General features: G+C 55.8%; 6 protein-coding genes across 6 annotated transcripts; 2 read left to right on the forward strand and 4 right to left on the reverse strand.

Moving 5' to 3' along the window:
• The first annotated feature begins 194 nt into the window (after nt 1-194).
• H310_05194 (hypothetical protein) lies at nt 195-982 on the forward strand. Its single transcript, XM_008869845.1, has one exon. The coding sequence runs from the start codon at nt 405-407 to the stop codon at nt 924-926; it is 522 nt and encodes a 173-aa protein (XP_008868067.1). The 5' UTR covers nt 195-404; the 3' UTR covers nt 927-982.
• A 194-nt stretch (nt 983-1176) lies between these two features.
• Nucleotides 1177-3293, reverse strand: H310_05195 (hypothetical protein; the record flags this gene model as incomplete). The annotated part of the gene is made up of 7 exons (XM_008869846.1): nt 1177-1210; nt 1255-1382; nt 1437-1678; nt 1729-1991; nt 2037-2228; nt 2303-2776; nt 2971-3293. 7 exons carry the CDS (start codon nt 3291-3293, stop codon nt 1177-1179), a joined length of 1656 nt encoding a protein of 551 aa, XP_008868068.1.
• Nucleotides 3294-3409: 116 nt separating this feature from the next.
• Nucleotides 3410-7738, reverse strand: H310_05196 (hypothetical protein; the record flags this gene model as incomplete). The annotated part of the gene is made up of 12 exons (XM_008869847.1): nt 3410-4484; nt 4529-4656; nt 4849-5080; nt 5133-5206; nt 5261-5343; nt 5445-5532; nt 5591-5665; nt 5720-6089; nt 6156-6631; nt 6860-7033; nt 7079-7274; nt 7326-7738. 12 exons carry the CDS (start codon nt 7736-7738, stop codon nt 3410-3412), a joined length of 3384 nt encoding a protein of 1127 aa, XP_008868069.1.
• Nucleotides 7739-7867: 129 nt separating this feature from the next.
• On the reverse strand, nt 7868-9270 carry H310_05197 (hypothetical protein). Its single transcript, XM_008869848.1, has 2 exons — nt 8697-9270; nt 7868-8651 (listed from the first exon to the last, which is right to left on the reverse strand). Exons 1-2 carry the CDS (start codon nt 9228-9230, stop codon nt 7953-7955), a joined length of 1233 nt encoding a protein of 410 aa, XP_008868070.1. The 5' UTR covers nt 9231-9270; the 3' UTR covers nt 7868-7952.
• A 93-nt stretch (nt 9271-9363) lies between these two features.
• H310_05198 (hypothetical protein) lies at nt 9364-11962 on the forward strand (the record flags this gene model as incomplete). The annotated part of the gene is made up of 6 exons (XM_008869849.1): nt 9364-10035; nt 10084-10243; nt 10305-10407; nt 10525-10995; nt 11049-11244; nt 11289-11962. The coding sequence occupies 6 exons, from the start codon at nt 9364-9366 to the stop codon at nt 11658-11660; spliced, it is 1974 nt and encodes a 657-aa protein (XP_008868071.1). The 3' UTR covers nt 11661-11962.
• On the reverse strand, nt 11792-13228 carry H310_05199 (hypothetical protein). The gene is made up of 2 exons (XM_008869850.1): nt 13141-13228; nt 11792-13090 (listed from the first exon to the last, which is right to left on the reverse strand). Exons 1-2 carry the CDS (start codon nt 13219-13221, stop codon nt 11879-11881), a joined length of 1293 nt encoding a protein of 430 aa, XP_008868072.1. The 5' UTR covers nt 13222-13228; the 3' UTR covers nt 11792-11878.
• Nucleotides 13229-13446: the final 218 nt, after the last annotated feature.

The raw sequence follows: 13446 nt of genomic DNA on the forward strand, positions 1-13446 counted from the left end.
TTAACGCCGACGCGTTGATAGGTTTAAACACGTTTAATGTGCCGACGTGGAGAGACATGACTGGACGAGCACGCACGTTGGTGGGCAGCAAACACTTTAACGTGGGTTTTTCATTTGGACGACAGAGTATAACCATGCTAGTGCTTTATGCAGTGAATGTGTGCGTTGTATCGAATCGTACAGAGGCACTACACCCCGAGCGCTAGTCGGCCATTCGACCAAGGGAAAGCGCGACCGACGCGGGCGGCCATCCCGCCTTGAGTCTGCTGGGGGCTGGCGCTGGACGTGGGCTAGCAGCGACATAGTTGGTTCTATGCTTTACGTCCAAACATGTGGGTGGACGCCATGGTACGACTTTCCAGATTCGCTTGGGCTTTGCCTCGGGTGCGTAACGGGCAGACTCCATGGCTGCTTCCGACAGCATCGCCGCGGTTGATGGAGCGCTGGGGGGTGCGGCGGCAGCCCGTGCAGCAAAACACACACACACACCGCCGCACCGAGTCGCGCCGGTGATGCATCGATGTGGAAGATGGAGATGGATGGTGAAGTGGCGTCGGTCGGTTCGTGTCACACGACCGAATATTTCGCATGAGAAGTGCAGGTCGAACATACTCCAATCACGGCGCGTACGCCCTCTGGCCTTCCAACCCGACAGGAAACAGACTGGATCGAGCCACTGGGTCCGGGTCGAAGGCAAACTCTTCGTGCGCTGTGCCCGTCCCAACGGCGTGCCAGACCGTCCCCTCGATACGTCGCCATCTGGCTCGACTGTGGTGGTGTCTCTGCTGTGTGCGCGTGCTTTGTCGGTGTTTCTGCTGCATGCGCGACAACCCGCGCGAAGCGGGCACGTGGTCCGTCTGTGTCGACGCGATGTAGGTGCAAAGCCTGCGTCAACCCCACATCTTACTGTACGATTTAAAACGTGAAACTCGAATACCAACCTCAATTACACCCCCGCGTGATGCGCGTACGAGGGAGCACAAGAGCTCGCGACGGCGTCGCGGGCCCTCCTGCGGCGAGGTCGGCCTATCACATTCCGTTTATTCGAGATATACTCCAAAATTGTACATTTAACGATATTATTGCTGGACTTTGGAATTCAATTTGATTTATGGAGACGAATATTGCTCGAGAATTGCAAAAACCAGTTTCAACCGTTTAAATCGACACAACTTCTCAACCGTGTGCGGACGACGCCTTGTCCATCTGCCTACGCACGACGTTGGCAAGACATCTCGATGCATCCAAGTGTACTTGGCGCGCTCGCGCGTGGCGCTGACGAGTCGCTCGGCCTGGGAATTCAAACTGCTCGGGGCAGACCGACTTTTCATCCGGTCTGTGTACGAGACGTGCCGGGAGGGAATGGCTGGCGCCACGGCGGGCTACGCATCCATGGAACATTGGCATGGGGTGATGTACGAGGGGTGCGGCGATACCATCGCGTGCTTGGACCGGTGTGCGATCTCGTCGACGGTGGGAATCGGCACGGGAGGACGCTTCCACAGCGCCTTCTTCTTCACGACTCGCTTCAACGGATCGGCTGCGGGTTCAGCGAATTGGACGACTAACGGCGGCAAGTCAACCTTGCCCTGTCGACCAACACCGTCGTTGTCGTCCGCTGCGACGATGACAATGGTGTTCTCGACTCCTTTTCTTGCAATCTCTTCTTCAAGCTCGCCTGTGGAGCTACCCATAAACAACGCGGACCCTGCCGAGGCCGTTGCGTACCGTGGGAGAGCTCTATAGTTGTGTCATTCTCCGACGGCCGCCTCAACGTTGCAGGAGCGTCGTCAACGTGTGCAGGCGAATCTCCTGTATTCACGGAGCTGTCGGGCGTGTGCACAAGGGCGGCGGGCGACTGGTTTGTTTTACTCGCGTGCTTTGATACCGACGGCGACGCGAAGGGCGCGCCGCCTTTGGCGACCCACTCCATCTCGTCTTTGTGGTGTTTGTACTTGTCCAGGCCTTGCTGCCGCAGCTCGAGTTCCATTCTGTGCTTGTTTGAATGGCCACTTGGCGCAAGTCGTCCGTCGTACCGTTCAAGTTTGTCCTTGTGAGCCTGTATTGCCTTCAATCGCCGCTTTGTTTCGCGTCGCACTTGGTCTGCGCGGCGTTTGGCGTCGTCGGCCGACGCCGCTTCGTCCGCCAAGTGCTTGGCCTTCATTTCTTCTTGTTGTCGCTCTTGCGCTTGTCGCAGGAGCTCAGCCTGCCGCTTCGCTTCTTTCGCCCTACAGACAGCATTCCATCCGTTTGAACGGATGGTTCGGGCGCGATCTCGAGCAGAGAGAGAGTTCGATTGTACTTGAGCAAACGTTCTTTGGTCTGTTTTTGAAATTTCTCAAGCTGCTCGGGACCTGCGTGCGCAGGCTCCGCTCCGTCCGCGTGCTTTGCGTCGAGCTCTTCTTTGGCTTGCTTCGCCTTGACAATGCGGTCTTTGGCTCGACTCCGATCGATTTTCAGGCGGTGCTCCTTTTCCTCCAACGTTTCGTAAAACTCGTGGACGCACGCGGCTTGCGACTGCGCTTCCTTCTCGGCCGCGGCCATCTGTTCGCGGAGTTTGGCCGCGACGCGTGCGGCCGCTCGCTCTTGTGCGTACTTTTGCGCAAGAGCTTGGGCTGCGCGCCGGTCGGCGTCGTCCACGTCGCTCCCGTCGTTCGATGCGTCGGTCTTTGGCTTTGCTTTCTTGGCCTTCTTCGGCCCGCTCGCGTTGGACGGTGACGCCTGCGTTGCTTGCTTGCACGGCTCGTGCGGCGTCGACTCTTCCTGGTTTTGTTGTCTACATGGGCGTTTTCATCACGTCGAACACGGCCAAGTCATGCACAGCCTCGTGGATGGACACTGCGCGGTGGCGTGCGCTCAAGACAGCGGTCGCTTTTCAAAACGCACTGGTCATGCCACAGGCAGCACACACACAGCATTCCCACGCCGCGACCGCAAAGACGACGACACCAATACACTGCATGGACGTACGTTGCAGACGGTTTGAAAGGCGGTCGTTTCGGCGCCAGCCCCCGTCGGGTACGCATGACGAGATCAGCGCCAAGTGGCGTTGATTCGGCGCCATACGTGTTGTGTGTGTGGATTGGCATGTTGTCGATCGTGGTGGACGGTGCTTGCGTCGTTTTCGACGGCAACGCGGTGGCGGCGGCGGACGGGTTGTCGTCGTGGGGGCTGGCGGGCTGCTTTTTGAAGAGGGTGCTGAAGTCGGGTAAGTTGGTCGCTGCTTGAACAAGCAGGCGGGCGCGCTGGAGAAGCTCCAGGCCCTCGTCGTCGTCGTTGTTGTCACAGCTCATGGCGAAGTACGTTGCGCGACCGAGACAAGGTCGGCGGCGAGGACGCCCGCGCGGGGAGCTAAACTTAGACGACGGTTTCGAAACAAATCTCGGATGGAACAACTTATGCATGACGACTACATGTCGACGCTCTGCTCGAACGAAAAGTCTTCGCTCTGCTCGATCACGCCGCGCACTTCGCTCTGCTGAGCTTCGTCCGCCACGCGGCTTTCGTCGTCGTGCCGGGTGCGCTTGGAGGCCACGATATAGTCTGGCAGACTGTCGGCGTCTCCGCGGCGCCGTTTGGTTTGTTCGGGTGACCATGTCGAACTGCTGCCCCGTGACAGCAGCATGTCCAGGTCATCGTCGTCAGAGTCGTCGTTTTTGGCGGGTCGGACGAGCCGAGGTGTCTTCGTTTGCGGCGGGGACGAGGACGGGGATGCTGCCGAGTCGTGTTGCTGTGGCGACGCTTGCCCGTCTTCGGGTTTTGAATTTGATTGCCGAGGTGACGACTGCGCCAACAAGTCCATGCCGTCGTCGTCCGAGCTGTCTTCCTTCGTGGACGGGCGGGTGAGCCGACGCCGCCTGCCAACTCGTCGCGGAAGCTCGTTCGGAACCGTCGGACTCGTCGAAGTCTTTGCGTTATCGTCGTCGTCGGTGGAGTCGTCCCAGGGCTTCTTGCTGTTGCTGGCGATCTCGTCATCGTCGTCAGTGGAAAAGTCGTAGTCCTTTTGTTTGTGCAGTTTGAGGCTCTTGACCCGGCGCTCGATCTGGTCCGGAGTCCGGTCGCGATCTTGAAACATGTCTTCGTACGAAATAACTTCAAACACGGACGGCAGGTGGCGGTACTTGGCGAACATTTTAGCAAGGTACCGGTCTTCGATTTTCGTCCACTTCTTCGTATTGTCACGTTTCTTTCTCGGTTTGTTGCTCGATGGGGCGTCGGCAGGTTTCGCTACCCCAAACGACATCGTGCCGTCGAATTCTGCCTCGCCGTCCATGTCATACTCGCGGGGAATGTACCGGCGGACGGGTTCGGCGGACGGACTCGATGGGTGGATTGCCACGGCGTCCTTACTCCCCATCGCCAACGACGTGTACTTGTTTTGGATCTGCGCACACGTCCGAGGAGCGAACGGGTGCCGCACGAGGGACTCGACAAACACCAAGTGGTTGGTCTCAGCCAGCGAAAAGAAATTGCGAATGATCAGCCTAGAAGCGAGATAGGACCCAACGTAGTCAGCGCGAGTCATTACTTGATAAAGTCAACGAATGGACGGAATTCTGCGCGGGACGTTGCGGCAGTGTCTTGGAGCATCTTGTTGAAGACAAGCAACACGTGAATGTTGTACAGCATCGGTTCCATCGTGCCGTCTTCGATCGCCTAGGCAAAAAGTAGGCCCGCGGCACGCTAGCCACTCTCGCACACAACGAACGACACAACGATCAACGGGACAAAATGGTTGAATCCAGTCGATGCATTCGTTTTCGATGACAGATCGTGAAGCATCAAACACCTCGCACGCAACCAGCAACCGCTCGCAGTGTGCACACCCACGTTAGCACAGCAACGTACGTGGAATTGTTGAATGCGATAAAAGAACGCGTACACGTAATGGTTGACTTTGGGCGAGTTGGTCTTGTACCGCTGCAGGACATAGCAATACAATCGCACGCTTTCGTGGGTAACCATGGACCCAAAGTACTTTTTCGAGTCAAACTGCACTTCCTTTCGACGCATCTCTTGTTCAATCAGGCGGTCGGTCTCTTCCTCCGACTCTTCATCGTCCTTGGTCTTGTTGCTTTTCCTATCGGCATGAACATGCCCACCTTAAAGGACAACGTGTTGGCCTGTCGTACTTGGCTTGGACGCGACGACGTTTTTGAAGGACTTTCAAGCGGTCGCCCTGCGATTCCAGCATCTTGAGCACTAACTACACACTCAAAACGTGTTGAGCAACGATCTGAAATTCCTTTGGCATTTGTACATGGGTCAGCGTGACGACGTTTGTTGCGAATTCAAAGGAAAACACGGTCGGAATCCACGACTTGATAAGCACCGGCAGCCGGTCTAGAATGCACCAAACGTGATTCCATCGTGTCCCCACGACGGATGAGCCATTTTGCGAATGGAGCAAACCAGACAAACACTTGGACGGGCATCGAACGTACCCAAAAAGTCGCGTTCGTAAAACAGTTTGTGCTGCAGGGAATGGCCGATCCGCTGGAGTCGAATGTCTTCGCTGGTGCCCAGGTCAGTCTGCATGCATCAAGTCAGGCGTCGTGTGCGAGTCTGGTCTATGGGATGGGGCACCAACCAGCATCGCTATCATTTCCGCGAGTAGCTTGACCGATAACATCATGCCGTGGTGGTTCTTCACCTCAGCATAGCTCTACGTAGCAATAGTATACATGAGCCTGTAGCACGGCAGTTCCCATTTACGTACCTCAATCGATTGAAGCACGAAATTGAACGAAAACATATCCAGCGTCGACAGAATCGCTTTTTGGTCGTAGGTCGCGACGAGAGACGGCGGCGCTTCGATGGCCAACGACACTTCCACGCCGTTTGTGCGAACATTTGCCGCCGTCCTTGCTTCATACTCTTGGTTGAGTTGGCTTTGCAGTTTCTTCAAGTGCGGTCCCTTGGCCCGGTGATATGCCGTCAAGAACCAGATCAAGTGAAAGTACAGCAAGCGATCGTTCGGTAACAACTTGGCGCTCCCTCGGCGGAACTCGTTCTTGAGTGACGTCGTTAGTGACGTGTAGCTCTTGCTCAGCAACGTGTCGCAAATGTGGCGAAGGGTCGTGCCCAGCCTACAGAAGACTGCTTGAGCCCATCATCATGGTAAGGTATCGCTTCGCGGCTTCTGGTGAACATACTTGCCGTCGACGGCGGACGAGACGTTCGACCCAAACACTTCACTGATGTCGTTCATGCCGTGCCCTTTGCTCCGTCGGCTGCGCTGCTGCGGCTTCCGCTGGGCCTGTGGGATCACTTGGTCGCCAGTTTTGCTAAAGTCTGTGACGACAGTTTTGCGACCCATGACGCCATTTAGAACAAGCATGCCGCCAAAGTTGGAATGGCGGTGGTACGACTTCGTTTGGTTCTTTTGTTCTTGATTGAGCTTTGACAGCAGAGACGACGACGACGATGCGGCGGTGCCAGATGATGTAGAAGTTGCGGCAAGAGCAGCGGGGGGAGTACTCTTGGTGGCAGGAGCATTGTCGATTCCAGACGATTGATTTGGCGCCAAAATGGATGCCACGAGCTGCTTGGGAGATGTTGTTTGAAGCACCAAGTCGAGCATTTCCATCACGAGCAGATTCCACTCTCTGTTCTCTGCTGCTTCAATGTCCTAGAATAATCCACGGACTCGCTGTCAAGCACTCATCGTCATTGGAGTGCTAGAAGGAAGGGAAGCGCACCGCCATGGACACCGAGTGAATACTAGAGTAGATTTCGCCATCAACCGGCCAGAATAGTTCATAGCGAAAACGTACAGGACGGACACAAGAACGCAAAAAAGCAGTGGAACACAGATTGAGAAACGTCATATATCGAGTGTAGTGGGTAGCTGGCCAACCTCGGCAAAGAGCAGCAGCATATCGAAGACGTTTTCGTCGTGTAAGATGCAGATGAGGTCCTCCTGCAGGCGAGCCAAGTGGTTGGTGGCAGACGTGACGAGACGGGTGTCTTCGTTTGGAATTGCCAGTAGATTGCGGAACAGCGTCAGAACGAGCTCCATATTCAAGTAGTCCTGGTCGAAATCGTGAGCCCAGGCGGTGGAATGTTGTGAGGGTACCTGGGAGGTGCGAGACGAGCCTTCACGGGACAAAGGTTCCACCAGGATCGCCATCAACACCTGGATCACGCCGTGCTGAAGGAATGCGTACTTGTACCCGCGCAAATAGTTGAGTTGAAGTGCAATGTTGTCGGACTCGTTCGTAGGCTTCATGGTCAACATGACAAGCACCTTCAAGATGGAAAACACCAACGACCTACAGAAGGCAGGTCGGCTGTCATAGATGGAATTGACATGAGAAGCCCACCAGTCGTTTTGATGGTTGATCAGCAAAGGAAGCAGCTTCTTCTGCAAGATTTTCCATCGTCCAAGGGTCTTGCCGACAAGACGATACGTCGCATGGTCTCGTCGAATTGCGCGCTGCAAATCGTGCACCCATTCTTCGCAGTCTTCCCCGCGGGTGAACATGGTACCGCCGTCTTCTGTCTCAGTCATCATACCAAGGTTTGAGCACACAAGCAACAACTCGTTCAACATGTCGGGGTCAAGGGTCCGTTTCGCCGAAGCATCAGCTCCGTCTTTTTGCAAGTCCGACATCTCGTCACCAGACAGGTCAAGGTCTTCCAAGCTTCTCGCTCTGTCACGGTGGGCATTCGATTCGTCTCCATAATCTCCTTCGTCATCTTCTCGCTCGAATAACGTGTCCGTCGGGTCGGCCATCGCGTGTCGGCTTCTTCAAACTGTGGCGCCAAAGTCCAAGAATCCGCATAAAGTGGCGCGCATCCGGATAACGCCGACAATGTACGGTCACGAATGTGCGATGTACGAACCGGTGCGATCTAATATTTTGTGGAAATCAAAGTTCACTTGGATTGATTATAGACTTGACCAAAGCGATTTAATTCAACACGTCAACATCTTGACACGGCTTCCGCTATAACGACAGCTTGCTCTGTCTTGACCGCTTCGGCCGCGTGGGCTTGGTCGTGGGAGCGCCGCAAACCTCGCATTTCTCGACGTGGGGCTCGTTCTCAAGGGTGCACCGCGCGCACGTCCATGTCGTGGAAGTTTCAACATGCCGCTTGGCGGGCGCCAGGGGTGGAGGTTTTGCGAACGGCGATGGAGGGACGTCAGTGACTTGAGCACTGCCACTGTGGATATAGATGGATTTGTCTAGAGTGGTGGAATGCAAGTGACGCCAGGTCCCATCCAGTGCAGCCATTGGCATTGCAGCCGGTGCTTCTCGCGGCAGAAAACGTAAATCTCCATTCGCCATGACATTGCTTGCTACCTTCGCCTCGTCTTGCATATTCACAGCATGTACGGGTGACGGCGCAGCATGTGGTTTGCTTGACATTTTGGCTGGAGAGGCAGCTGGCTGAGGTTGGGAAGGGTTGCCTCTCTGGGCCCTGGCTTGGTCGGCAAGCTTTCGAAAGTTGTCGTTCAGTACAGACGTCTTTGTGATGGCTTTTTCGATGGGGTCGTCGGGACGAAGTCCCAAGGACCGCCTGGTAGACGCCATCACGGCCTTCTCCTGCTGACGCTGTCGAAACTTCGCGATGACTTCGGCGCGTACTTGACTTGCCGTCTTCGGGTTCATCGTGTCGAGTTGTGCATTCCAGAGCATCGTGTACTAACTTAGACTTGAGGTCGTAGTGTTCACATCAAGTGAACTTACCTCTTTGTGGCACGTGATCATGTTGTCTTTGGATGTTGGAAGGATGGCTTGAAGCCCAACCTTGTCCATGAGCTGTCGAATTTGACTGTCCTTCATGACGTTGTACGAAATCGTGGGTAGCCGTGTCGTGATATCGGATGTGAGTGATGTGGGCGCAGCGGATGTATTGACTGCAGTGGTGAACGCGGCTAACCGTGTCGCTCCGCCATCAGACGATGGAGAGGACGACAAATGAAGAACTTTAGGTTTGAGTGCACGAAAGAGCCCGACGAGCTGTTCCAAAGGACGATTCGGGATCAAGTCGCTCGATGAGCAGGCGCATTTGCATTCGGGACAAGATGCGTTCGTTCCTTTGGCCAACAAATGCTTGCGCACGCACTCAGAGCAAAACGTGTGTCGACATCCCTGGAGGATCACGGGGCCGCTAAGGAATTCACCACACACTTGGCAACGCAGGATGCCTTCCATCAGTCGCGCTTCCATGAGCTCATTCGGCCACACCCATTCGTCATCGACGTCGTCTCCCACGTCCATTTTCAACTCCCGCCCGCGCGAAACCGAGCAAGGATATCCGGATACATACCTCAACTCGCAAATTATCCGGATCACCATCTAATACCGGATAAATTATCCAGATTGTGTTCAAAAGGTCACATTGGAACAAGTCATGGCAATCGTCAGCACGATCGACGACAGTGCAGCTGACGCCGACGCGATCCATCAATGCGTCCAATGTGGCGCTGACTTCGCCGAGAAGGATAATGTGTCTGGTTCGTGCAACTACCATCCTGCCATCTCGTACGTGTATCACTCGTGGTCATGCGAGCTACCTTGCTGCGGCCAGAGCCAGACTTCATACACACCGTTTCCTTCGAGTGGATGCACGAAAGGGTCCCATGCCAAGGCTCACCACGACCGATACCCGTACATCAATCGTCTTGGGCACTACCGAACGCTTCTTCAAGGGGCGGACACGTGGATTCTCGTCCAGCAGGAAGACGTGACGGTTGCCAAAGCCGACGGCGCTGACATCGGGTCGACGTTGGCTGGGCATATAGGTATCCTGCGAGACGAAGAAACTGTCGTTGCATGGGCGACACAAGGCAACGTGACAATCGACTTGAAAGTCATCCTCCTCCAACGCTGCCAAGACGATGACCTCGTCGTCCTCGAAGCAACGAACAGGACCACGCTGCTCAACGACGCATGGAACAAGGCCGTCACGGCAGACGGACTGTCTTGGTCCATCAAGGTCACAACGGCGCCAACGCGCGCTTCCAACGGCACGATATTCCGATTGTCTGTGCAGACCCCGACGAGTCCGACCCCCAATATCAAGGTTCGACGTTCGCGTTCTATTTACCATGGTGTACAAATATTCCATTAGGTGCTACACGTGTTTGGGGACACTGTGGATGCTCCACGGTTAACTGAGACTGTCTTCGACACCACTCGCAACTTCGCCGATCTCTACGACGTGGCTGCGTCGTCCTGGCCCCTGCCTCCAGCCATTCGCTCGTATCGTCCAATTCCCCCTGAGCTCTTCGGTGCGCACCCTTCTATCGCGAATAGTCCGACGACACTAACTTGGAACATGGTTCATTTCAGACACGGTCAAAGTCTTGCCAACATTTCAGTCGTCGGGAGACTTGCCATTGCGTGTCAAGCTGATGAAACCCGTGGAGGCCAATGGCGACTCTCGCCCGTTTAGGTAAGACACCTCTTCGACGTCGCCATGGCACCGCGCGCCAACCACTGGAAGTCGCCAACCAGCATCGTGAAGCGCTTCCTTCCATCCCTCACGCATGGACGCTTGTTCAACGCATAGGCATGACATGTTCGTGGCGCACTTTCTCTTTGTCGACACGTCTGCGCTCCCGCCGCCGTCGTCAGGTCAAGTAACGACTATGCCGTCCTCGACGACTACTTCGACGTCGGCACTATCACTTTTGGCTGACGAACGAAACCTGATCTTGACCATGGTGCGAGACCACACGATCAGCGTTGACGATGCAGAACGCCTGCTGACCGCCACGGCGACTCATGCTTCGAGTGCTGCGGCTGCAGCTGCTCTAGCGTCGTCTGCCCCCAGCAACAGCATTGTGGCGTACACGCTTGTCGAGGTTGGCGCACAGCTAAGCCTCGACCGCGGCCAGACGTGGATTCGAGCCGATGCCGTCCAACTCAATGGACAGTCCAACGACGTCGTGACGTATCAAATTCCCCAAGGTGGCGTGGACAAGGTGCAAGTCGCCGCGCGATTCCCAGCTCCAACCAAGCAAGGGCAGTGGGGAAATCGGTGAGAAAGACGTCGTATATGTCGTGGGCTGTGTGCTCATGCGGACGATGCAGGGCGTATTTGACGAGGCTGCTGGTGCACCCGGCAATCCTCCGGTACACATTTGAAAACGCCATCGGTCAAGTGACCAGCGTCGACGTGGCCTTCCAGAACGCGCCGCTGTCGCCACTGCCGTCGCGTGACCCAGCGACAGACTGGTTCTTCCTTTCGCTCGATCACGTCGACGACTTGTCGAGGTCGTATGCCAAGGTGCTGACGTCAAAACAAGTTGACATCTCATGAACATGCATCAGGTCACTCGATGTCCGCCGACCGACCCGTCCACCAACGACCCCTTGACATTGTTTGTCGTCGAGCACTGCTACAATGGCGGCACGACGTCGTCATACGCGATCACGGGTCGGAGTGTCCGACTGTGGCGCAGTCAGCTTGGTCGCGTCCGCCGTCTGCATGGCCAGACCCAATCGGACGCCGTCGAAAAGTTGCCGTCGCAATTGCCGCTCCGTGACATGTCCGAGATGGGCAGAGTCGAGTGGACAGCGGTCTTCGACTCGACGGGGTCGACACTTGTGGCGTTGCGAGCCAAGCTCGTGCACAAAACCGACGTGGCCGAGGATGCGTGGGTGCTCGACTGGCCAGCGTTGTCAAAGGCACTTGCTACTTGAGAACGCCGTACCCGTTTGCAACTAACTCGACGGCACAAGCTAAGGGATATCGGCAAGTTCCATGGCGGATTGTATCTTCACGTCGTAAATTCGTGGGGACGGCAGTTGCAGGAGTGGATCCCGCTTGAGGCAACAAATTGTTCGAGGGAGAACTCGATGATGGAGGGTGTCTGCGATTATCTCTACAACGGACAGACACGAGCTGCAGGGGATAGCACTCAAATGGCGACGATCGTAGTGGTAGCTGCCTCAGTGTTCTCCCCTGCTTTGTGCTTGACGACGCCGCCCAAAGTTCCCGCGGCCGCTTTGGCTTCGTCGCTGATCGGGCGCACCTGGACCACGGTCGCGCCGTCTCGTTCGTCCAACCGCTGGCCCATGCGAAAAAGTTGGACTTGTTGCAGGAGGAGCTTGCGAACTTTCCAATACGCTGGGTGGACGTACGACGGAAAGATCTGGTCGAGGTCCTTCCCGTGCTCCAGGATCAAGTCGACGAGCTGGCTGTCCGCCACATCGGACGTTGTTGGCACGTACGGCTTGATGTCGAACAACATGCTGTGAATGGCGTAGATTTCGTCGGCGTTTGTGTACTGAAACATGGTCGAGTACGTGCTGCAACAATCCAAGTTCATCTGGATGGGCCACAACGAGTACAGTTGAAACCACTCGCAGTTCTCGGGGGTGTAGTCGAACGTCCCATTGACCCGTTGGTTGCCGACGAGGCTGCCTGGCTGGAAGATGTGGAACGTCTGGCGATGGTGGGTCGGGTCGCGGGTGTCGACAGCGACGACGCCTTGTTCGCGAAGACAGAATGCAATCGTGAGGTCCTCGCCGCACCCTTCACACCGAGTCTTGCACCCAAGACGTATCCCTTCCAAGTACAAGTCGACGGCGGCGCGGCTGAGCAGAATGCCAGCCATCGAGTTGAAGATCAGATGGTCGAGCTTTGCCCAGGAGTAATGACCTGACGTCGGAAGCTGCAACGGATGGCCCAAGTAATGCGGCTCGTTCGGGTTGAGCCCTTGGACCAGATGCACCAAGTTGGACGGGAGGACGTACGACGAATCCGCGGCGAGGTAAATCCAGTTGTACTGGTGTTGGTCGTTGTACACTGCTTCAAGCGCGTACTGAATCGGGGTCTCCATCTCTCTCGCTGGAGGCACGAGCAGCGTCATTTTCGATCGCTTCGATGGTGCGATGTGATATGCAGGGTTCTTGGTCTGGACGGCAAACCAATGCGACAGATGCGACGCCCACGTGTTTTCGATCGCTTCCATTCGCGCGGGGTAGTTTCCTTCCTCCCACATCGAGCTGTACACGATGAACGTCATCGTGTCGGAGGCCACACGCAACTCTTTGTGCACTGCAGACGCGGCAGTGTCTTGCACGTCAAAGAATCCTGCCATGTACCACATGCGACACAGCCCTGCCACCTGCACAACACGCCACGCGTTAGATCTGTGTCACGTAAATTCATCGCAACCATCCAAAAGCCCAGAAACGACGCCCATAACTTTGTTCGGCCCGACATTCCACCTGGCTGTCCCGCATCGACCGCCTGCATGCTTTGCTAAATTGGTAGTCAGGTGATGGTTATCCGGGAAATCCGGATAACCCTGCAATCAAAAAGCGCCATTTGTCCGGTTTTCAAGCATGCTTCACATTCGCGAACTGTCGTTGACGCCAACAACGCCACAAGGCCATGAGCGGTCACGGCTGCGTCGGAACCAAGCTACGAGAGCCGCGTGCACGTCTGCGATGTCAAGTCTGACGGCAATTTGTTGTGTTT

The sequence above is a fragment of the Aphanomyces invadans genome (assembly GCF_000520115.1).
Source record: "Aphanomyces invadans strain NJM9701 unplaced genomic scaffold supercont1.8, whole genome shotgun sequence".
Lineage (NCBI taxonomy): Eukaryota > Oomycota > Saprolegniomycetes > Saprolegniales > Verrucalvaceae > Aphanomyces > Aphanomyces invadans.

Excerpts from the sequence above, each read along its gene's own strand:
- H310_05194 (XM_008869845.1), top strand. The coding sequence starts at position 405 with ATGGCTGCTTCCGACAGCATCGCCGCGGTTGATGGAGCGCTGGGGGGT.
- H310_05197 (XM_008869848.1), bottom strand. The coding sequence starts at position 9,230 with ATGGACGTGGGAGACGACGTCGATGACGAATGGGTGTGGCCGAATGAG. Across the intron at positions 8,652-8,696 it reads TGATCACGTGCCACAAAGAG|TACACGATGCTCTGGAATGC; the intron begins GTAAGTTCACTT and ends AGTCTAAGTTAG.
- H310_05199 (XM_008869850.1), bottom strand. The coding sequence starts at position 13,221 with ATGCAGGCGGTCGATGCGGGACAGCCAGGTGGAATGTCGGGCCGAACA. Across the intron at positions 13,091-13,140 it reads CGTTTCTGGGCTTTTGGATG|GTGGCAGGGCTGTGTCGCAT; the intron begins GTTGCGATGAAT and ends CGTGTTGTGCAG.